This window comes from Neolamprologus multifasciatus, chromosome 8 (assembly GCF_963576455.1).
Source record: "Neolamprologus multifasciatus chromosome 8, fNeoMul1.2, whole genome shotgun sequence".
Classification (NCBI taxonomy): domain Eukaryota; kingdom Metazoa; phylum Chordata; class Actinopteri; order Cichliformes; family Cichlidae; genus Neolamprologus; species Neolamprologus multifasciatus.
The window spans coordinates 21,002,099-21,027,325 of record NC_140446.1 but is presented as its reverse complement, the minus strand read 5'-3'; the positions used below and the strand labels follow the sequence as shown (position 1 = coordinate 21,027,325).

Sequence of the window (25,227 nt, the reverse complement as noted above, 5' to 3'; positions counted from 1 at the left end):
CTACAATGATGTTTAAATGATTTTACACTGTACATAATTGTGTCCTGCAGAAGAGTGGTCCACGGTTTGATTAATTCAAGTTTTCTTCCTGTGTGTGTGTGTTTTAGGTGGCTGAGATGCATGGTGAATTGATAGAGTTTAATGAGCGCCTGTACCGTTCGCTCATGGCCAAAGACCACCTCATAATCCAGATGAGACAGGAGCTCATTGACCTGAGAGGACCGGTGAGTGGCACACAGCAACAGACGCATCCTGTCTCGTCCGATTTCTCTGCGGGTTTTCTCCTTTTCTCTTCTTTGACTCGCCCACTGATTCTGTTTGATTTTCATTTCCACTTGGTCCTGTTTGTTTGCCCATCCCTCCGTTCATTTTCCCCAACAGTCGGTGGCGTCAATAATAGTTATCTTCTTTCTCATTTTCTGTTGGTGAGATTTGATTTTCTCCGGGAGACTTTCTCCCGATCTTGATGGCTATCGATGTTAATACTAAGTATCCATTGTTCTTGTTAGACAGTACACAGACAGAGCTACTTTTTCTCACTACTTTCTACACTAACAAGAAAAACGCACAGATTACCAACGTCTGGTCATGCTCTGGAGAGCCTAAAGCTGTCTAGACGTGCACACACACAGCCTGCCCACAGTTTGAGTTGGTATAGCTTCAGTGAAGGGAGCCCCAGGTAGCAGATAGGAGCTCTTATCCCTGAGCTTCAGCCCTGCTGTACTGGACTCCTGTGGGCGTGTGTGTGTTTTGTGCATGTCCATCTCTGTTTCCTAAGTGCTCCGTGCTTGCTACAACTCAGAGCTGCTGCAGACAGCCAAACCAGGGTCGCTGCCTCACTGATCCCTTTCTTGGTCTTGCTCATCTATTACCTTCTCTCTGTGCGTGAGTGCGTGCATGTGTGTGTGTGTGTGTGTATGTGTGTGTTTGATGAAAGCCTGGAGGCTGGCGGCCCGATTGCACTGGCTGTGGTGACAGTGTTTTTGCTCAGGTTTAGATGGGCTCTCTGGGAAATCTGAATAGCTGACATGGCAGCTCTGGGAGAGACAGGTTGGGGGAAGACACACAAGCTATCGTATTCCCAACACTTCAGGCGACATTACATTAACTTGCATTGATTCCCTGGAGACTTACCCTAACCTTAGATATAAGCACTACTCACCCAACCATAACCTTATCAAAACTAAGCTGTCGCACCGTGAAAGTTGATGAATTTTGTTACGGGTTCTTGCTTTATCCCGGCAACATGATTTTCTAAACAAATTTAGACACCCCCCCCACACACACACACACACACAACATGAGTAACACAAGTACACTCTCTCTCTTTCTCAATTCGATTGACTTCATTTCTCGAGGCTTTTATTGGCATGAAAGTGTCAAGAGACAAAATTGCCAAAGCATCAAAATGTAATTTGTCTGAGTGTTTGGCCATTGCACAATAGCAGTAAATTGAATAGTATTAGAAGTTTAAGATTGATTACATGGTAATTACACACTGTATGTATGAATTGCAGGAACATCCTGCGTGTATGGATGCATGGGTATGCTGTGTATATCTAGGTTATTCGTTTCGCATGTTGTTACATATTGTTGGGCAGGGGCAGTTGCTGTCTCCTTTCTTTCCCACGGCCATGCACACACATACTCTTTCTCATCCACAAGGCCAACATGTAGCACATTTAATGTGGTTACTTCACCAACCTGGGGGCATGCATGCTTGATGAATACATACACAGGGAACACACTGGTGTAGGGATCACTGGTAGATGGATTCTGTGTTTTTTGTGCGTATCTGATAACATATTTGTGCAGGAGTTTGTCCTGTATTTGAAATGAAAGTCCTCCTTTTGTTTGTTCCCTGCTCTTTAGCGTTCTTCCTCTCATTCATTTTTTTTCCAGGTTCCAGGTGATTTAAGCCAGACGTCAGATGACCCTAGCCTGTCAGATTTTGAGACGTAAGAACATTTCTCTACATCCCCCGTCCAACGCATCTTTCTCTCACCCCTTTCTATCCTCTCATAGTTTGATGTCTCTCACCCCTTTTTCTCCCTTTGCACTGTTTCCTCTGAGTTTACAACTAAATTAGATTTTCAGGTGTTTTACCAGAGTGAACTGCAAACAATGGTAGCTGTCCAAACACAGTGCTGACATACTGTTAATGTTGCCGCTGCTCGGGATAATGATGATGATAATGAAGACGGCGGTGAGAACTGTTTGTTGTTTGTGTCACTCAGGGCTCATCGCGCTCTCATCAACGTATGGATCCCCTCTGTGTTCCTGCAAGGCAGAGCTGCCAATGCCTACCACGTCTATCAGGTACACACAGCCACATTAATATCTCTGTCTGAGCCACACGTTGTGTTTATCAGGCAAAACGAGTCATTTCATCAAAATATACCGATTTAAACATTGACTTTGATGTCTGATGTACAGACTGCTGTAAGTTACAAGACAAAAATAACGTTTTAATTGGAATAGAAACGGTGGAAGGAAGTAATGGACAGAACAAGAAGTTAAAAGTTCATGAAGGCACAGAGCGAAGTGAGAAAGCTCTGAAATAATTACACATTCGCTCACGTGTGCATTAATAGCTCATCATCTGTTTTTATTCAAATTGTTTTGTTTGAAAGTTTTTTAATACCTAAAAATCAGTTTTCATTGGTTTTTGCCCCCCATACAAGAGTGCTGAAAAAAATACACTGAAATTAATAAAAACTGAACAGAAATGAGCAAATCCACTGTGGAAACAAAAAGTAAAAAGTAAATAAAAATTAACACTAGGCAGAAAATACAAAACTGTAACAACTCTAACAGTCCATAACAGAAACGAATGGTTCAGCTGGGATTCGTCATGTCTCACACTGACCACATAAGCCTCATCAGAAAGAGGGGGAGATGACTATGGTAGAAGCTGGCATACATCAGGAAAAAAATCACATAGTTCACATTTTTGTTGAAACTAATTATCCGAAGAATCTGGGATCATTTCTAATGTTGGTACATGGTGGGCGTCTGTACCGGATATCAATCTAACATGGTCCTGGCTTCATCATCATCACATCTGAACTCCATCTTCAGGAACATAAAGTTACTGAGCTTCTGCAATCATACAATTATCCCCAAGAAACGAGTATAAATCCTGTGACAAATTCAACCAGTGAGTTGCTCTTTAAGCTTAGAAAAGGTTTGTCTAGAAATGCCAAGAAATAAAAGGCTAGCTGTCGCTTTTTTGGGGGGGCAGTCTGTGCTCCAAGATGGCTGCGTGTCCCTCGTCATCGATTGGTGCCCTGCCAGAACTGTTGCAGACCTAAATAAGTCCCAGAATGCTCACTGCGCTTCCCACTCGAGCCTGCCATTTCTGAGTTTGCAATCAAGTTTGGTCAGAACTTTAAGCGTTTACACCGATGATAATAAAGCAGGTCCACTTAACTAAAATAGGGTTTCCAGAGCTCTGTGCCAGGTACTTATCTAAGTAAGGTGTGTTGGGAACTGGACTCGAGAGCAGCTTAACAAACCGAACTGCTGCTGCTTCTTGTATCTGTCAAGTTATCGAGCAAAGTAGACAACGGCACCTCATTCCCTCTGTGGCTGTTTTACTGTGTCTGTCACATTAACAAGGTGTTACACCTCAGCTCTCTCGCCGTGGCTGTCCCCTGCTTCCCCCATGTGAGACAGAAACGCACACATACTCAGACATTAAGTCCCATGGTTGAGCTTCATCAGACAGACAAACTCACACACACACACACCTGCCTGCTCAGGTGTTTACACAAACCTGCACTATTGGATACGAGACAAAAACTGATGCGCACACACACACAAGTGCTGCTACAGTGGACACCTTCTTCACGCTGCACAAATACACCTGTCAGACAGAAAAGTGCATGTGTGTACACACACTGGTATTATCTGCTCTGTAGCCAGAAGGTACAGCTGTAATGTTAGTCAGTGAAAACCATATGGGACAGGAAGAGACAGGTGACACATCCTTAGCTGTAACGGATAGGCAGGAGTGACTGGCTACCACCTCAGCTTGGCTCAACTTATACATAATAGATGTAAATTCCCAATTCAGGACTCAAACTTTTAGCTGTGTGACATCTTTTTGAGCCAGACTGTCTCCGTCTTCTCAGCAGGACTGATGCGCGACAAAGGCAAATGAGACGCATTGTTTTAATTTCTCTCCTACCCGCTCGCAGCTTCACGCCGCCTCTCGCAGATGCACGGGGTACTGCTTTTATTCTGCATTATGCATGCACAGTAATAAATGTACCACCAAACACATGATGGCAATAATTTAGAATTATCATTTGCTGCTTGTAAAATGCTCAGTGGAAAGTGGCCCACATTTAAACTGCTGTGCAGTGTTGGGTGAAGTGAGTCGTTCAGTGCAGTTGGTAACTTTTATATTCAGGTGAGTGCTTTGTAATTGTGCTCCCATAAAGGCAGGTTGTTGTTTTTTTTGCCAGAAATAATTACAGACTGTTAAGCACTACACCCAGTTTGAGCCTCTCATTTCTGAATATATTGTTCAACAAACAATAAAAAAAGTTTAAAGATATTTTTTTTTGCCTGTGGGAATCCCACGCTTTAAACTGAATGCGATGTAATGGTTGGTTAAAAGTAGGTGAACCGCACACAGGCATGTACAGCGCTGCAGGCAATTATTAGCATCCACCTGCAGTTGCGGATTTATGGATGGACTCCAGTATTGAAGCTGAGCATTTTCCATGTGTTGTGCTAATTTAGCCTAATTTCTCCATCTGAAAAATGGTCTCTGAGAGACTACTGTCCAGCCCTGGAGCTGGTATAAAGCACAACCCATCTGGTGTATTGGATACTTCCATTCACAGAGCTATATTCGTCTAATGGCTCCCTGTGGAAACGGCTTTTGTTCTTAGACAGGTTAATGGATGGCCAAGGTTACTGGAGTCATTGTTGTTAAGGTGAGGCTGTTGTGGTGATTGAACACTGAGCCAACAGTCTTAAAGACCTGAGGGTATCATGAGGAAATGGCAGGGGTCTCTTTAAATTACCCTCAAGCGAGTGCGAAGATTTTTTTGGGTCTTTTTTTCCTTCATTGTTGCACTCGCGCACACACCCATATGCTTGCAAAATTGAACCAATGATGCGAGCAATGAGCCATAGCCAAAGCTGGCTTTTGTAAGGCTTGGAGAGTGAATGGGATTTCAGAAGCCTGAGCCCGAGTTAGGTCACGGCAACCTTGTGGTGAAAATAAGCTCGCTAGGAGCTCTATACTGCTGCTAAACCCATCCAGAGAGGTGGAAGGGCTGATCTAACCATCGCATCTCATAGCGCGTGTCCCTAAATGTCTGCCTCCTTGCTTCATTCTCACTGTCCTCCTTTTCAGCCTGCATATCTGTCTCACTCCCCCTGCCAGTTTGCATGCCATTATGACAGGGGTAAGCCTACTTGTACTCCATTTCCGTCTTTGCATGTCCTCAGAGCCCCTTTTTCCCCCTCCAAGATTTCTAAAATGACTTCCACCTGAAGTGTGGTACGGCCATTGGACAGACAGACAGAGATGAAGAGAGAGACTGATGGATTTGCTCCATTATAAGTTGGGTTCTGCTCTTTGTGCGCCTCTGGGCCTTTATTCTTCCATCATTCCGTCCCTTTACTTTCCCCTTCTGAACTCATAATGAGAGAATTATACCGGCCGTGGCAAATCACTGACTCGCTCCCACACAATCCCAACAATAGAGGCTATTAAAAGAGAATGAGAGAACACATGGTTTGCACACCGTCAGCGAGCACAAGCGGTGATTTCTGGGTGCGCGTGAGCGTCTGTGCTTTTCATTACCTGTGTATCCTGGACCAGCATTGTGTTGTGAAAAGAGCATCAGTCAGAGGCTGATGAGGAACTCTCCTCCAAAGAAGTGTCTGTGCTGGCTGCTTGTGTGTTATGGGATCCTTGTGCTTGCAACAAGGCTGTCAGCGAAAAGTAGAAGAAACAAACACTCTGGGAAAGACATCTTAGAACTAAATGTAAGGTATTTGCCTCTGGAGATGGCGGTGTCAGTGGTTTGGTAAATTGGTCCGCCACTTTTTGTCTGCGGCTTTCATTGGACTGCTTTTTCTTTTCTTTTTTTTTGTAATGGAGAAACTGCTGTTACATTTAACAATGCCAGATACATCAGAGTAGACGGATTAAAACGTGTGGACCCAGGCAACCAAATACCTGCAAAACTAATGGCGCACCTTTGTCATTGCTGAAAGCACTAACTTTGTGGATTCTTCACTGGTTGCCTAGTTACGGGTCCTGACCAAGAAATGTTCAGGGACATAACACCCTATTGATCTTTCAATTCAAAAAACGTTACTGTGCCTTTTGGAGAGTTTACTTAGGCCAGACAAAATAAGTGTTGTTGTTTTCAATGCAGTTCCACAAATTAATCTAATAGAAGTAATAAAGATGTGTCATGATGGGTCAGGGTTGGAGAGCAGGGGCTATTAGAGAAATAACAAATTCATCACATGCATTGCATTGGGACATTCTGACGATCATATTTGTTCTCTTGCAGTCTGTTGTGCAATCTGTGAGGTATCAGATGATGCAACGTGCTGCACACTACGACTGTGCCATACTATGCCTCTTTTTGCAATAAAGTTTTTAACACATCATTTTCATGGCAAAGTGTGACAAGAGTGAAGCTGGGGAGCTTTTAGCCTTAGGTTAGGCGCCATAGCTCATTTTTTGCTCATATACAATAAAAGATAAAAGCCTTGTGCCATTTGGCTCAAAGGTATTTTATGTTATTTCTTGTCAGACACTCTAAAGTAGTCCTGCTGAGAAGCTTACTGCTGTGCTGCTGTCTGATGGGAGCTTTCAGTTTGTTGATTATGAAGTGTCATACCTGTGGTGTAGATGAAAGATATGCTCTTTGTATCACAGCAGCATTTGGCTAAAGTTTTATCTGCTAACAAAGCAGAAACGGGTATTATTATCATGAGCTGACTTTTTTTCAGTAAAGCAATAAGTTCAGTAAATTTGCATGAGTTGTGACAGATAATTGCGAAAGCTAGTCTGGGACCTTTCCAACCAAAATGCTGAAAATGGGAAATTACACCTCAGTTTACATCAAAAGAAAGAGAAAAGTTGCATAAAAGGAGCTTTTTAAACACCACTTTTGCAACTCCAAAGGCAAGAAGATTCTTAAGTTGTTTTTTTTCTTGGGGTTTTAGCTGGAAATAGTCCAACAAATGCACTGTTCACTTCAAAGTTTTTGAATATAGCCCCTCATCATCTTCCTTTCCAAATCTCTTTTTAAAAATTGCTCTTTCTGCTTTCCTCTCCTTTGCTTTATTATCTATCTGTTGTTCTTTTTCTTTTCATCAGTCTTGCTGTTTTACTTTTCCTCCAATTACTATTTTTCTCCTTTACTGGTTTAATCCTCTTTCACCTATTAATTTTCTATTCATTGATTCTAGTGCTGCTGACAAAGTCCAGGACAAAATGCTTGGGGATCTTTCCACCTCCACAGCAATTTGATACTAATGCATCATAATTTTAACCTCATACAACTTCCCAGATGAGACAAAGATAACGTGAACAAGGGGGACGGCAAACTGACAAAACTGCAAAGTAGATGCACAGATGCCTACATCTGTGCGGCCATCCATAAACTCAAACACAATCCAGGTATCAAGAACAAATGTAGCATCCTGTAGTTTGAAGTGAGTCCAATGGAAAATGCTGGAGTTGAGAGCTGGTGTCTCCAGTCCGCGTTAGCCGTTTCGCATATAGATTCAATAGATATACAGTATCTGCACATATAAGAGGAGCACGTCTCTTTGATCAGCCAAATGCTGCACCTATAATTGCAGTGCTGAAAACTCCTCACTGTTTCAGTTATGCTAATCTGACTGCAAACATCTACTGTTCTCTTCTTTCCTCTGTCCGTCACACTGTTGCTCTTTTTCCACAAAACTTCATTAAATTATGAATGAAATATATTTTTCGCAAGCAGCGGGGCTGTGCGAGTGTGAGTGTGTGCGCGTATGCACTCTGCCATCAGAGGTAATTTTATTCAGCAAAAGGTTCTGCCTGCTTCAGAGGTCTTGTGTATTTCTTGAGCTCAAGATAATAAGAAGAGGGTGTGATGGAGATGAGGTGTAGACTGTACACACCATAAGAAATGAGAAATAGTGTTTCTCTTTTTCTTTTTCTTTTTTTTTTCCTATTAGTTGGGTAACAGGGAGGCTCGGGTTGGATCCACCGGTCATTGCTGCTCCACTCTCCTGGGTTGAAAAGCTGTTTTGCGGTTAAATTTACAGGCTTCTTTTCCTGAGAAGTTTTTAAACAGACCATAGCTAGTTAAAACTGCTTGAGCTACAAAGCTTGCTTTGCCATTTATGGCAACTGGAACTAATAAAACAGATCTCAAATGTCAGCAGATAAACAGCAACAATAATGCAGACACAACAATGCTAGACACTCAAAACATCGGTAAGTAAATATAACCTTACCTGCTTTGTTGTGCACTCAAAGCTAAGATAAAGTGATGATACCGTTTCCATGGTGCCGATATAACTCACTGGGTTGAGCAGGTGAGCCATCTGCTCCAGCCCTGTGTCTTCCCTCTGCTCTCTCTCAGCTTTCAAGTCCACTTTAAACTGTAGCAAAGGGCAGAAAATGCTTAAAAAGGATCCCAGAAAATACTGTTGATGGTGATAAATTACAGATTACGGTTGTTAGTTAACTGACCACATCGACTGTTAATCTGATTACAAGGGATGCATCTCTAAAAGTAATATGTAATTATCGTTAAGTCCATTAATTTTACTGCAGTTCATTAAAGTTCATTAAATATATTTGTTATCTACTTTGCGCATGCTCATCTTCAAGCCTGTTCAAGCAGAGTCTCAATTACTGAAATAGCAGTTACATAAACCTTGTTTAACTTGCTTCTCTCAAAGACCTTAATGTATATAAACTATATAAATCAGCGCATCTGTGAATCTTTGATACGTCCTTGAAACTCTTTCAGATGTGTGCACAGCTGCCTTCAATGGACTGCTATCCCCCGGAGACATGCAAACTGGCAACTGTGTTAACACCTTTAATTTCTGTGTTATCCACTGGATATAGCTGGGAAGACTAATGGCTACTGAGCCAGCATGCCCTACATCCAGACCTGCTCCACGTGAGCAGCTCTGATTAGCCAGAGGCTTAATCTGCATTGCTGGACTGCTTTCCCTGTGCAGATGAGATAGTACATCCATATGTATTAATGTGAACTTTGAGCCCGTGCAGATAGCTGTGCATGTTTGTTGGTGTTGCATTTAAAGACACATGAATATCGCTGATCATGAGCTTGCAGGATTTTTTTGTGTGTGTGTATTGTCACACACACACACACACGTATTGGACTCTGTATGGATGTGCACGTGAGTGATTATGGTTATGATAATGGCTGGTTGGTGAAAGAGCGAGATAACGGTTATGTTGATGATGGTAATGATGAATGTTTTACAAAGATGATGATGATGATAATTACAATCGTTGTCTTTGTCTTACATCCATCAGTCATAGATTAAACACCCTCGGGAAGACGCAGAGGCTGCTTTTGCTGCTGTACACTGCAGCACAGGCACCTCATCAATTTCAGCATCAGTGTAATTTACATTACATTTCCATTTTAGGCACTTAAGTTAGTGCTCTTATCCAGAGCATTTCACAGTGGGGGGGTTGAGCTTCAGCGTCTCATTCAATAGTACTTAAATAAAATGCATTTCTGTGGAAGGACACGGGCATTGGCAGGAGTAGGGATGAGGCTGTGACCTTCTGACTTGACCTTCTGACTTGAGGGGGAGAACAGAAAATGCAACACCTGCATGATGCATTGGAAAAGAGTAAAACTGGAATTACCAGTTCGCCTCAACTAGAGCCTGTACAAATATCTTTAGATGGGAAAGGCAAAAGGTTTCTGGTGTAACGAATTGGGATGATTAATTTTCTCAACTTGCAGTTTTATTCGATTCAGTTTTGTCTGCACTAAACATTATTTATCATAACTGCAAGCCCCCATGAAGGAGATTTACCTCTAGCTGTGCCTGTGGGTAGCGTCATTTGCAGGAGAAACTATAGGATGGAGTTTCCTCCTTGCTAAAACTGTCCAAACAAAAGATATTGTATCTCAAAAAGCTATTGTTGCACTTTTATTTGCAAAGATCAATCCACACACCGCTTTATGAAGTCAGTTCAGAATAGGCTGAATTTTAGTTTATTTTATTTGAAGAATATTTTGTTCTATTGGCTCCAGTCTGTCTTATCATACACCTCTTACTGTTTGGCTTGCACAGCACCTGTTTCTGGATTTAACCCTTATAAACATAGCAAAGCTCTTGAAAGGCACCCAGCAGTATGTGCTAAGTCCTGCTGTGGCACTTGATCAGTGACCTGCCCGCCAATAAAAACTTCAAAGTGTGTCTTTGCAGGTGGAAATGAGATGTGGGGTGCTGGGAACTTTCTCCCTGAGGGTGATGGGGAAGTTGGACTGATGGAAGGATTTGGATGGTGACGTCGTTTGGTGGAAGGAGTCAGAAGGGAATGTGGTAATCTCTGCTTTAGCCTCCAGATATCTGATTAGATCTCTGAGCTGGAACATAATTTGTCAGACTGCCTCATCTCCCTGCTTTCTTCTCCCCTGATAACCTCAATTTATATTTACACATTTATTTGTGTCTCTAGTTGTCTGCCGCTCCCTCTTGGCTCCATTTTCCTGATACTCCTCTTGCCCCTCCCCTCTTTTTTTTGTCTCATTCAGCTCTAATTTGCACTGCATCATCCACTGCGTGGCCTATCCTTCAATCACTTGATCTCTGACTTCCTTACTATGCTTTCTCACAAACTGTCAGTGACTCATTTGTTCATGCGAGTGTATGTTTGTGAGTGAGGAGTGGTGGTGGTGTGGGACACACAAATAGGAGGAGTGGGAGGGAGAGCGCTGACAGGTGAAGGAAGTGGGAGATGAAGAGAAGAACGTAAGGGAAGCAATTGTGATAAAAAGATGGCGATAATAGCTGCGCGTGTCCCATTTTCCTCCTGCTGTGGCGTCGCTCAGTTTCTCCTGGGTAGTTTCCAACTTCGATGTTGAGTGCTTATATCTGGTTGCCACCTGCCAGTTTTCGAGAAAGAACTTTAGCTGATCGCTCTGGTGATTAAAAAGCTCCGTGTCTGACGTGTCGATGGCTGTTCTGTGTTACGAATAGATCAAATCGGACTGGGAAACACGGTGGAATAATTCCTATAGGCCTTACGAGTCTTAGGTTACATTTGTGATGATAGCAAGAGTTTTACCACCTTATTACAGACCACACTGAGGCATTGTCATGTGTTTTTACTTGCTTTTCGTGTCATCCGTTTTGATTCAATTTTGAATGTTTTGTTTGAGTTTTGTTTGTGCAGTTTTAGCTTGGCTAGCAAGGCGCATCCATAAGTACAGGACATGTATAGATTAAGAAGAAGAAGACTGCAGAGTATCCTTTAATACATACAAATGAAGGATGAGATGATTCGACTCTGACTGTCTTGCATATGTTACTAGGCAAAAGTTTGGATTGTGATGCAATTTACTGTTGAAGTCAATTAATGTAGCTGTCCACCCACTGTAACACAAAACCAGGAGGTTTATTTTCCACTTCCAGGATGAAAGGTAACACCAGCGAGAGCGCAGAATTAGACCTTGCTCATATTCAGCGATGGATTTAACCTGCTCTAATTAGTGGACTGATATCATGTCAACAAGTAAAAACTGTATTCATGAAAGTCCTGCTTATGTTGTCTTTGTATATATTACACTTGTGCTTTTTTCTCTGCTAGTTTTTGGTCGCAGCTTTTGTCCTGATAAACCTGAGTTATTAATAAAACTCAATACTACACGTGGTCTCCAGGTGGAAACCAGAATTGAAGCAAAGCTCCTGTACCTAATTACACATTATAGCATATTTACTGTTTGTTTGTTTTTTAACCCAGATCAGAAGAAAGTACCAAAGAACACAGACTGTGTGCCCTTCCTCATGCAGATATCTGTTTGAAGAGTAAAATCAGACTTTTTTTGGATACTGGAAACTGCAGTTTTTGGTTGTGTTGTGCCTTTATTTTTCAGCGCTGAGGTTACTGCTTTTGTCACAGATGATTAGGCCTCTTTAAATCTTGGCTCATGCTGTTTTCAAGCCGCTACGATCCAATTTTCGATATGAATAATAGATCACAGGACCACTTGTGAAAGGGGTTGTTCCTGATGATAAACCCACTGAGAATGGTCGCCGGTCATTGCCCTTGTCAGCTCTGTGCTTCATGAACGCTTTATAAACCTTTGAACTCATTCTTTTGTTTTAGGACCCACAGCTTTACCTCGTTTGATTCACTCTCCCTGCTTTCATGTGTTGCTTGAGATGGCTATTCTGAGTTAAAAGTCTATAACTTTTTAAGCTGCTTTGTGCATCAGTGTAAGTTTCATCATTCTTTTTGTCAACAACCTTTGTTTCCTGACAGAAACACGACGATAACTAAATAAAAACGAATGTACGAGCACAAAAACTGATGTAATGTACGGCGACTTTGGTCAGCGAATATAAACGAGACGCGAGGCAGGATGAGTTGGAAGGGATTCAATCCCAAGTAATCTGCTTGTGCAGTAAGGTTAAATGCAAACATTTGATCAGGGAACTGTACAACTAGCTTCTGTGCTCCCTGTTTCTCATGAAAATGCAACAGAAAATTTTGCATTAGATGTTAAGGAAACTAAGATGCTTTGTAAAGTGTTTGGAGCAACTGTCAGTAGAAAAAAAGACGGCAACTTTTATATTTTAGTCATCAAAAGCACGGTGGAACAGTGGTTAGCACTCTTGCCTCACTACAAGAAGGTCCTGAGTTCAACTCCACCATCTGACTAGTTCTGTATGGACTTTGTATGTTCTCCTCGTGTTCACGTGGGCTCCACTTGCAGTCTGATTAGGTTTTTAGATGCTGCAATCCAACAAGTTTTAGCTTAGGTAATTTAGTTTTCCTAAAGCATCAATATGCTCTGTAGCAGATGGAAATGTGTTTGCGTCTTTGATTTGTCGAGTGATGTGACAGATAAATAGAAAACAGAACTGTTTAATATAAACCCCCTTTCCTTTTCCAGAGTTGCTTCAAACAGAGATGCAAGAGAAGCTCAGGTACTTGGTAAAATCGGTGGAAAAGCCCTCCCTGTGCAGGCTCCTTTAGCTTCAGTTATTATATTTTAATGAGAAGACTCCTACATGAAACACTGCCTTTGTCACATATTACCAGCTAATGGGAGCAACACAATAGTGGCTTATTGATGTGTGCACCGCAAATCAGGAATTCTAGGAATATTTTCAATATTGTATGATGAAAACTTGTTTCCCCTCAATCTTTCTGTCAGTTGCAAATATATATCTCCTGTTGACTTTTCTCTCTGAGGCAGCAAAGGTGCTTTGCTTCATCAGTTAATCCATGCAAATGAATATAAAGTGTACACAGCAGGCTGTTGGTCTTTGAGATAGCAGCTTTCTACACTGTAGCATCCTCTGCAGTGTTTGCTGACTCACATTAAACATTCTGGATTGATTTGCACCCAGAACAACTGGGTCCTAAAGGTGAGGAGAGCGTTGGCTTGTTTGGCAGTAATTCATGCATCAATGAATGGCCATGTTTAAATGAAACCCAAATCAACAAAACTAGTTAAAAAAACAACAACAGGTAAATAAAATCTCTTATTAATTATCTCACCACCCATTGCTTTCCAGGTCATTCATCAATCATTCAGTCAAACCTTAATTTCCCCATTTGATTGTGTGATCAGATCGTTTAATACAAACATGTCACATCTGGTCTAAACAGGTTAAAAGCAAACACACTCATCAAATAGATGCATAGTTTATTTTCCATCCACACACCTCCGTCCTCTCTTAATCGTCACCATTTTTTTCCTGGTCCTGCGTCTGTTTGCTTGTTTCTTGATTTTTGTTTTCGTAGTTGTCTAAATGTAGTTGCCCCTTGTCCTGAACATCTTTAGTTCCTCCTCATCTTCTTCCTCCTCCTCCTCCTCTCTAATCTTTCACCAACATTCATCTACCTCCTCTTCACCTCCTCCTTATCTCTTCTTCGTCTGATTTGTTATTTCAGCGTCTAATTCTGCAGGATGCCAGCGCTCCAAAATAAACGCCTCTGCTGCATTCAAAGACAATAATCACCCATTCACTACCTTCTGTTTGTTTTTGCTTCTTCTTTGATCCTTTTTTAGATAAATAAGTAACACAGATTCATAAATGGTTCTGTCTTATTATATGATCTCTTTTTTTTTTAAAATTATGGCTGTTTAAATTGTCATTACTTATGAGTTTTCATTTCTGATTAACCTGTTTTCAAATTTTAACTCAATTAAAACTGGCTCAAGAACAGTTAGTTGTGCTTACTTTATAATTACGTGTCTTTTAAAAAATTGAAAGAAACTAATCACAGTGACGTCTTGATGCATTCTCAATCATCCAGGAAAATAAATCTCCAAAAGTTGATTCTGTTCATCTGGACGTAGCGTTTTCTGGGAGAAACGTTTTGTCACTCATCCAAGTGACTTCTTCAGTCTCAGCTGACTGCAGGTTTCCCCAACCTCACAGCCCATTGTTCCTTCAGTGGGCTAGTTTCAGTCATTATGCAAATGTACTGTTTATAAGGTTGGGGAAACCTGCAGTCAGCTGAGACTGAAGAAGTCACTTGGATGAGTGACGAAACGTTTCTCCCAGAAAACGCTACGTCCAGATGAACAGAATCAACTTTTGGAGATAATCACAGTGACAGAGCGCGATTAAATGAGACCAACCGTCCTGGAAAAGGATGTGGCAAACAGTATGGAAATATGAACTCTCTGCAAGTTTATGCGTTCATGAGGTGGAGAGTGGCGTCTCCATTCGTAGAAACTTTCAATGGCCTCTGTTGATGGAATAACTTTTACCAGCTACCTTTGGGAGGTGGTGCTTTGAGTTCATCTTGCCATTTTAACTTACAAAGGTGATACAAACATGCTTTTGTTTAGTAGTCAATAGAGTACATTATTGAGATATTTCACACAAAACCAAAGATGTGCGAACCTCATTATTATGTCAGATGGAAAGATTAGGGCAGGATGTCAAACTCATTTTACATCATGGGCCAGATACAGCCTGCTTTGACCTTAAGTTGGTCGGACCAGTGAAAGTCCCCTTTCTGTCAGTGTAAAGTTTAATTACATGTTTAATCCTTGATATATCTTAATTTAAGAAAAAACAGTGCAGTTTCAAAAATAAGTCTCAGTTTTTTCTGCACGACAAAGAAATCCTGTTGTGCTAAATTCAAGACTATTGTACCAAGTCCAGAATTCATGCTCTCCTTCATGTTTTCCAACATGAAGGAGAGCAGTGTGGACGGGGTTGGAGTCTTTGTCTGGCTGAGTATGACCCCCGAGGCTTATCTTTGATACCTCTGGGTTAAGGAATCAAGAAAAACATTACAAGCCATCCTCTGGGGACCATGAATGCCAGTCCACCCAATAGTCTGGACTTTCAGTCTGGGCCGAAGAGACCAGATTATATTGCTAACCTAGATGGGGGAAGGGCACATTAGTCCTCTTTTCTCCATGGTCCTTTGCTGCTCTTCTCCCTTCTAAAGCCTCCAAATGGATTCTATTTTCTGCCTAATTGGGCAGCTGGTTAGGCCTGCAAGAGACTGGTGATAATATGAAACTCTGCTGCTTTTCCTTTGGTTTGAGCAAACCTCTTATTCTCCTTTTCTCAACAAACATACATTCACAAATATTTAATGACAGTCAGGTGTCTGTTGCGTCTTTCTAAGGCTTCAAAAGATTGGTTTCCTCTTTAGTGGTTTATTTTGTAAATTTATCATTAATTCATACAGTAACCGTGTAGCTTGCAGGTACTTATTTTTTAATTAAAATACTTTTGTTTGGGGTTTTTCTCAACGTCTTTGTTACATCTGTTTTTGCTCAAAGCTATTGTAAATTGTCTGTTTGCATAGACCACGTTATTACAGATCGATGGAGGTTCTGGGTCTGAAATGTGAAAAGGGTGCAAAAATGCCGTAAACCTCTTTTTAAAGTGTTTTTTGGAAAAACAGACTTTAAAAGTTTGGCACCTTTGATGTATGACCTTAGCAAACGCTGTCTTAGTTGGGTATATGACCTCAAGTACTAGTGTTAAGTTTATGAAGTATGTAATGATAGCATGTTCATTTTGTACATGTCATCTCTACTGTCAGATCCACCTGTCCTTAGCCCATCACATCTGGTCTTAGTACACCAAGATGACCACAACCACTAGCTCAAGGCTTCACTTTGAGACTTATCCTACGAGTGATGTCAAGGTGGCTATGTCCGTCTTTCAGAGCTCAAGTGTGAGCCGCTTAAGCTGCCTCCAAAAAACAGTGATATTCATGATGTCAGACATTGAATGAAAGCCATAATTAGCCATCTTTTCTCTGTGCCCTGTAGTTGCATATTGTTAAAACTGGAAATTGAGCAACAGGGCTTTCTCTGTGGGTCTCCTGTGGTGCTGGAAGATATAAGATGGAGAAATACATCAATTATCATCCGCACTTTCTGCATTTCTTAGCTGTGCTCACAGTTACTCCCATTTCAACCTGCTTGTTGGAATACCCTCAGGCTAAAGATCCAGTTAAATGTCAAGGAAAGAAATAGCTGCAATTATCTGTTCACAGACTTTGTGTTTCAGATCTTTGTTTCCGAAGGGTTTTCATAGTATACAAGGGCTCGTTTTCACAGGAAGATGTTCGGCTGTCTGCTACTCTGGATAAACTGCGGAAATGGTTCTGTCACTCTGTGCTGTTTGGATGTTCTAGATAATTTACGTTGTAAGAAACTTTTAATCATACGTTTTTGTGGATATGTGGACTTATGGGGACCTCAGACCAGCTTTCAGTCACTGAGGTGTCTGTTAAAGAGGATGCTAATGAATAAATGGAAGCACATAGCAGCCTTTTTGACATACAAATGTTCTGGAAAAATACAGATTCACTATATAAGCATAGTGAAAGTTGTTTAGCAGTGACCACGCTTGTGGTGAATGTTAAAAAGAGTCTAAACAGCTGTGAGAACACCGTTAACCATCAGCAGTGTTCACACTTTCTGTAGACGAACTGCTCTTGATTTGAAAATTAGATAAATAAGTAACACAAGTTATTTATGTGAATTAAACACAGCCTTAAATTACACAGGATAATGGCAGCAAACTTGAAAAAAGATGCTAATATATTATTATAATAATTTCTAAAAAATTTGCATCTGTAGAGAGAAAAATGTGTTCCCAGATCAAGCTCTTTGTATCAACTGCATATAGTTCCCAAAAAGTGGGAATTCCAGGCATAAACAGGGAACTTTCTCTACCTGCACCAGTGAGAGTACGCAAAGATGTGAAGTTATGGTTGTGTTAAGAATTATGAATAATGCTCACACTTTTTAGCCTGCTTCTCAAGGCAGAAGCTCAAAGCTGGGAGTTTAATACTGAGGTAACGGAGTTAATTTTGTTGGTATATTCAGCACACCGAATGAATTTTAGTACTAACAAAAAAGTCTTTCTTATGCTTTTGCAGCCAAATGCTTTTTCTTTCCTTTTTGTGTTGACCTGCTGAGGGCGTATTTTTATTAAGCGTATTATTATGTTTTCTCAGATATTCTTTTAAGCCATTCAAATACTGACAATAGGACTGCGTCCATCACAGTTAAGCTTTCAGGAACAGCGCAAACCCATCAACTCTCTTCCACAAGGTCTATCTGAATCATCATTAAAGGCCACGTCACTGTTTGAAAACTGGTTTTATTGGAGATATCAAACCACCAGTGCTCAAACATTAGGGATACAATTTAGATGGTGCCAAGATCTTTGTTGGAGATAATGAGAGAGATTTGTGACCTGTCAAGGGAAGGGAGCTGGTAGCTGTGTGCAGAGGCTAATGCGTTGCCATAAATAAGTATGCCAAGGAGACACTGTAAAGTGGATTAAGCCTGATGTGTTCACACAGCCATATGTAAGGAGCCATGTGATGGCTGAGAAACTGCACAGATTCTGTCATCTTATTGTTGCTAATGCAGCTGTTGTGGTTCAGACGTGACAATACAGTTGGTGAAAAAGTTTGAGAACATCTCTATTTCTGCAAAAATATGACCTAAAACCTCATTAGACTTTCACACCAGTCCTAGGAGGAGAAAACTGCAAGCCAATTAAGCATGTGAAACTAAAATATTGCATGTGGTTAGAAGATTATCTTATATTTTACCGTTTGAAAGTGGACAGGAAAAGTGGGAGAGAAAGTAGGGCCTGCAATCATCTCGCATGATATGGGTTACATGCTCAGCCCTGTTAGTTGTATTAGTTCCCCACCTCTAATGAGGTTATTGTGTAAGGAAAGCGGTCATGCTGAGAAAGCTGGGCTAGGACACCCAATATTTTGGGTGTGCTCAAAGCACAGTTTAAGTCGTATTCTTCACTCATTTTCCAACACGTATGATACTTACTTGAACTTCTATACTTGAACACATTATGTCAGCAAAAGTAGTGACAGTGAGCAGGTACTAGAATGGTCCTGAAACTAGCTCATCTAATGCAGAGTAGTTGTTGTTGTTGATGTGCGATTAATTACACCTGTGTTTTTCCCATCAGCTGTCAGAATATCTACCGTAAAAAAAAAAGACCTGTACAACGTCAAAGCAGCTTTAATGTGTCTTGAATAAGGACGTCATCGTGCCCCAGTTTTGTCAGCTGAGTCTCCATCATCCACTTTGATCAACGCACACACACAATTAGACCGTACTGTATCGGGGCAGTGCTTCTCTGAACTTGCAAAAGCAAAGTTGTTGGAAACTTAAATGTGCTTCTGTAGGTCAGATGTGAAGTGCTGAGATGACAGCTCTTCGGTCCATTAGTGGCCTTGTCTTCTTCCATCTTGTCATGAACCACTGTCACTTACCAGATTTAGGTCTTTGCTTGTGCACGGCTGCTCTCCACTCAACAAGCTGCTTAAACATAACCTTGACCAACTAGTTTTTATTGGGGATATTTTTTGTAAGCATATTTTCACACTAGTCAGTGATTGTGCTGTAGATAAAATCAATTAACAAAGTGAAGGAGATGGAGTCATAGTGTGATATTCATCATTTATATATTTTGTAATGAATTAAAGCATGCTAGTTTTAAATAATTATGCGGTTTTAGTTAAAATTTACTTTTATAACTTTAACGCTGTCTAGACCTGCCTATTACTGTTGCTGAGATATTCACCATGAAACCTTCTGGACAGCTTCAGCTGCTGGTTTGCTCTTAATGGCTGTCAAAAGTGCCACATTTTCTTATGTTTGCAATGTAGTCTAGACTGCACGGTAGCATCCATGCTGACAAAAGTTCAGTGGTGTAAAGCAAATGTTGCCTCAAAGTAAAAACATTCTGTCATTATCTGCTCCCTCCTTTGTCTGTCAAACCACCTTTGAGGCCGACATGAACAAAATGTAGAAAGATTTCCTGTAGCTGTAAATCAGTCTGCTAATCACAGACCTAGAGTTAGTGAGCTGAGTTATGTAAATACAAAGTTTACATTAAAGATAACCATGTATAGTACTCTGCAAAATGTTTTCATTTCTTTATATCTGCTCTGAAGGAGTCTGTGGTGGTCATGAACAGTAGTTCTCCAGATTTTCTGAAGGTCTTTCAAAGTTATCTATGGATCATTTAAGCATAAAAATATGTCTGTGAAGGTTCTCAGTCATCCAGGTCATCGTGGGCATTCCTCGATGCTGTACAGTGCAGCGAGGAATGCCCAGACCTCTACATTGGAGAGACCAAACAGCCACTTCACAAGCGCATGGCACAACACAGAAGAGCCACCTCCACAGGACAAGACTCAGCTGTCCATCTGCATCTTAAGGATAAAGGACACTCTTTCGAGGATTCGAATGTTCACATTTTGGACAGAGAGGACAGATGGTTTGAAAGAGGAGTGAAAGAAGCCATCTATGTCCACTGTGAGCGACCATCTTTGAACAGAGGCGGTGGTTTACGACACCAACTCTCTGCCATCTATAATCCAGTTTTGAGTTCCCTCCCCAGACGCCTTAACGCCCACTCACACCCTGGGCCATCTGACCTCAGGAATTCGCATGATAAGGTGGGGCCAGGTTCCACAGTGAACTCACCCGAAACTCTGGCTGATTGGGACCCACACCCAGTTTCACACCTTGGCTCAGGCGATTAGAGGATCATCAGGGGGTCCTTTTGTCCCTCTGTGGGGGGACACTCCCACCAGGTTTATATCTGGGACTCTCCACCATTTGACCTTAGAACTGAAGAAGCTTCTCGGATGAGAGGTGAAACGTCTTCAAGTAACTTAAAGAAGTCCAGACGCTTTTCTTTGCAAGCTCCTTTGACAAGCATAAAAATAGCACCTAACTCAAAGGATAATTCAGTGTTGTCTAGACGTGACAGACAACCAGTTTTAAATGATATCTTTAGTCTTTTGTTACCAGCAGCATCTTGCAACAATACAATTTGTTTCCATTTCTACAGTCATCGCAACACAACAGAACACAAGGCAGCCAAACATCCAAAGTAGCTTTGAATGTCCTCCAAGAAGTCTGGAGAACTCTTCCTGAAGACTAGTTAAAGAAATAAATGTGTAAGAGACTTTAGACTGTGTAGAAGAATAAAGGCGCTCATACCAATTATTGACTTTCAATTTTGTTCAAATTATTCAAACTCTGTTTTTGCATGATAAGCTGTTACTTCTGTGTATGTTTTTCCACGTTTCAATGACAAACTCAACCCATTTCCAGTTTTCCTAGGAAAATATGAAGAATACTTGAAAATGTGAGGTGGCTCAAGACTTTTGCACAGTATTGCAGCGTAGATGTTTCTACTCAGGGTTTCTCCATTTTTAAGGTTGCCTCAGTGTTCATTATCATTTTAACGTACTCCAACACAGCGTTTATACATAAAAGCATGATTTCCATTATGTGGGTTTGAAAGGGACGCGGTTCATTATTGAACCACAGTTTGGGCGTTTGTTGATTTGCTTGGCAGTGGGGGGCTATGCTGAAGTTCATTTGGTGGATTTTTAAATCAGTTTCTGTTTTCATATACTTGAATCAAAGCTGTGTTTTTTGTGGTAGGCCGCTTTAAAATTGAATTTTCAAAAGCTGTTCTGCTCTCTCTTTTGTCTCTGTGCAGTCGTTTTCTGCTGTGAAAATGGAAGCCGACTCCCCCTCTTTCTTGTAATAGGCTCATCTTTCCTTTTCTTTCTGCTCCCTCTATCTCTCATGAGTCTGAATAAAGTAGCTAATGGCGCATAGAAATGGTGACTGCACAGCTACGTCTATAGACCCTTTCTGTTATGTGCTGCAATATGTAAGTGAAAATACACATTTACAAGGGTTATTGTAAAGCACCGTCAGAGCCCGATGACCGTTATATGAACTGCAGAATGGCTGTTGCATAACAGCGGGTCGTTGGTGTGTTTGACATTTAGATTTAATTATAGATGGAGGTCCTATACTGTATATCGAACTTTTGAAAATCAGGACATGCTACTCTAACTTATCTTTGTGTTGATACTGATGACAACCATGGTGATGTGTCTGCATGTCTTCAGGTGTATATCCGCATCCTGGACAATGAGTGGAATGTGTACAGGCGTTACACTGAATTCAGGGAGCTCCACAATCATCTGAGATCACAGTTTCCTCAGGTGGACACCTTCAACTTCCCACCCAAGAAAGCCATAGGGAACAAGGTGAGCTGATAGTAAATATAATGTTTGTCTTTGTCTCACTGTCAGCCACCTCAACCCTCGCTCTGTCTCTCACTTACCCACTTCAGCAATGATGAATTGTGTGTCCCTGCTAAGCTGTTTGGTAGCTGAAATGTCCACTTTCACTTTGTTAATCATTGCTAAGTTGCCTCTGATAAAACTGTTGTTCACATCTGTCCATAACTTTTTCATTAATCCTGCAAACAGACACACAAATAATACCAAGCAACAACTGAAAAATCAGTTACAGCAGAGCTGCAGACGAACCAACACAACCTGTTACAGAAACATGCTGAAAGTCCTCACAGCAGAATCACAGAGAAACGTGCAACAAGTAAATCGCAAGCAAAAAGACAAACCAGAAAAACGGAACTCTGAACATGTCTGTCAATATGAATCTTCAAAATGTGTGAATTGAACTGAGCAAAAGTGTAAGCATATAAAAGTATCAGAAGCATGACGTTTCTCCCTCCAAAATATTCTTAAACCAAAATGAAGAAGACAATAAAACCTGTACAAATAATAACAGCTGTTTATCATAAACAATTAAAGTGCATATTTACTATAAATCCAGAAATCTGTTTGTCTGTCACCTTTTCATATGACAAGTGTGCTGTGGTCAGTGCAGTATGATACAGTATGATGTGGATCGGCTGCTGTTAAGAAATACAGGCAGTGTGTTCTTGGCCTCTTAAACAAATGTGTATTTTTTGTTACAGAGAAAGTTTCTTGGGGGTTCGATCCAAATAAAATCCCAAACGAATTCATTTGATTACAGGAAGCACTCCTACTGAAATATATTTCAATATATTGTGCATTAAACCCCATAAAAGAGGTCTTTCCTTGCATAATGTTCATAAATTTTTATATCAGACTGTAAAAACTGATTGGAGCCTTTTAAGATGGTAAGCTCTGTAGAGGGAAAAAGGCAACCTTAACAACCACATCAGTTTATCACTCCTCTTCTTTTACCGGTTTCAGCTGCTCGCCTGGGTTCTCAAAGCTTGTGTCCCTTCTGTGTGGTTGGAGAGCCCCCACCTTTCTCCATATCGCACCATTCCCTTTCCATTCTTCATCCTGTTCTCCACTGTCTGCCTACAACCTTTGGGGGATAATTTGGCTCTGACCTCAATTCTGTGGCTGGTTGGATTTAATGCTGCCACAGCCAAAACGATGCGGTGTGACTTCCCACCTTCAAAGACGGCGCACTTTCATGGGTAGAAAGCAGACCAAACGCTGTGTTTGGAAGCACTGCATATGTAAGAAGAAGTAGGAGGCCATCAGTGTGTGTGTCTGTCTCACATTATGATGTGGTATCATGTGGAAGTGCACGTGTCTATCAAAGGCCTTGACAGTTGGTGTCATCGTGTTCTGGAAAGCTCTTTGAAAGCCCATTACAGTGCAGTCTGTGTGAATTATTGGTTTTTACCATCTCCTGAAAGTCGCCCATCATGACATAAAAAGTAGTCCAGGCTTTGTTACACTCTGAGCATGTTTTAAAGCAGGGACACCACTTTCTTCTCGAAGAGAAACACGTGCTTCCAAAAAAGTTCGGATGGTAGATGTCAAGAAAAACAGAATGCAATGACTTACATATTGTTTATTACCTATATTTAACTGGAAGCAGCACATGAGTAGAAATGGTTTTGTTTCTCTTTCAACAACTGTGAATCGACATAGAGACGAATTAGTGGTTCACACACTACAGAACTCCAATGCTTGGATTTTATCCCCATTTTATTATTTCGAATTTGACACCAGCAACCACAAAGTTGTGTCAGAGCAGATCTTTCTCACTCTGTTACTGCACTAATGTTAAAATACTTCTAGAAATTGTGAAAGCATAGTCCTTCAGGCTAAAGAGGAAATGGCTCATTCAGGTATCGGCACACAAACGCCAGGGAGGGTGTTACTGGACTCGGTGCGGTAACTCTCATATGTGTGAAGATTTTATGAACACTGAAGTTTTTGGAGCAACATTTACTGCAGTCTAGGCAGAATATTTTAGGAAATGCCAAACCTAGTTTCTAAATGTGTTCCAACAGCAGTGAACGAGTGCAGGTGCTAAACTGGCCTGGCTGCAGTCCAGACTTCTTAATCATTAAAAGATGTGTATCATGAAGCAAAACAACGAATGCAAGATGGCTTCATTCCCGTATTACCATGTGCCCAGCCCAGTTTTTTTTTTTTTTTAAAAAAAAGTGTTTTCTGGCATTGTTGATTTAAAATGAGCATTTATTTAGTCACAAATCCAGCATTTTCTATGTTGCTGTTGGATTATTTTGAATCAGATATGCAGTTTAAATGATTTACATATATAATATTCTGTTTTTATTCAAAATCTGAAAGTCATTGACCTTTTGCTTGCATTAAATGTAGTTATTTCATATTAGTTACATTTTGTTTGACCTCTGTTATGTCTGTAAATTTCATTTGATTTGACCATTAATGCTGAAATCCGGTGTTCCAGGCACAAAGGTTGGGAGAGGAAACAGAGTTCAAAGTCTTTGGTCTTGACTAAAATCAAATGCAGCAGCAGGTGGAGGGATGAACCGCTTCAAAATATGATAAATATTAAGTGGTTGTTAGTGTTTGTGTCTCTGTGTACAAGCAAAGCAGAGAAACAACAAAATGTGTGCGTGCGCCTGTGTGTCTGCGTATGTGTGTGAAAGTAAGTGCATGTAGTTTGTATATGGTGTTTAGTTGTGTATTTATTGTGTATTTGTTCCTGTGTACCTGGTTGTATCAGTAAGCAGCAGGCCTGCCGTGTTGAGTTTCCCTGTTATTTCAGTCCAGTGAGCGTTTGTTTCTGGCTCCCTAGGAGTACTTTGTAGTTTTTGTATCAGTGATGACCTCAGGTGAAGTACAGAGCAGGGCTGCTTTTGAAAACAGGAATGGAGAATATCAGCGCGTTTACTCAAACTCACACCCTGGATTGAATCGTTCCAAATTGAAATAAGAAAATATACTGTAAGCTGAACAAAGATGTGTACCTTCTGGATACATTTTGTTCTAGTTGAAGTTAAATATATCATAAAATGAATCATATATTGAACAGATTGGTGTGACTGTACAATGTGCCTTATGTCTCTTATGGAGACATAAGGCACATGACTTACTATATGCCTTATGTCTAACCCCCTCATAGGTACATGTGTAGCAATAATCAGCATTTAAACCTTATTTATTTTATGGTTAATGAAAAAAAGAACAAATTAATAGACTAGAGCTTAATATGTGTACATATAAAATGTATCAGTATCTGACTAGCTAGCAGAAACATTGGGCTTAATCTCCTGATATGGTGTGAGGTGAAGTAGCTGTCTGTCCTGTGGTCAGAGCATCTGGCTTAAAGGAAGCTGTAAATCTAGCTGAAATGTAAAGAT

General features: G+C 40.8%; 1 protein-coding gene across 2 annotated transcripts in view; it reads left to right on the top strand.

Moving 5' to 3' along the window:
• The window catches only part of snx29 (sorting nexin 29), a 146,150-nt gene that overhangs the window by 103,035 nt on the left and 17,888 nt on the right, over positions 1-25,227 (top strand). Inside the window, exons 16-19 of one of the 2 annotated variants that reach the window (XM_085171253.1) lie at positions 108-224; positions 1,903-1,958; positions 2,238-2,319; positions 21,683-21,823. In XM_085171253.1, coding sequence (XP_085027379.1) covers positions 108-224; positions 1,903-1,958; positions 2,238-2,319; positions 21,683-21,823 — 396 coding nt within the window. The other variant, XM_085171254.1, reaches the window with a different exon arrangement.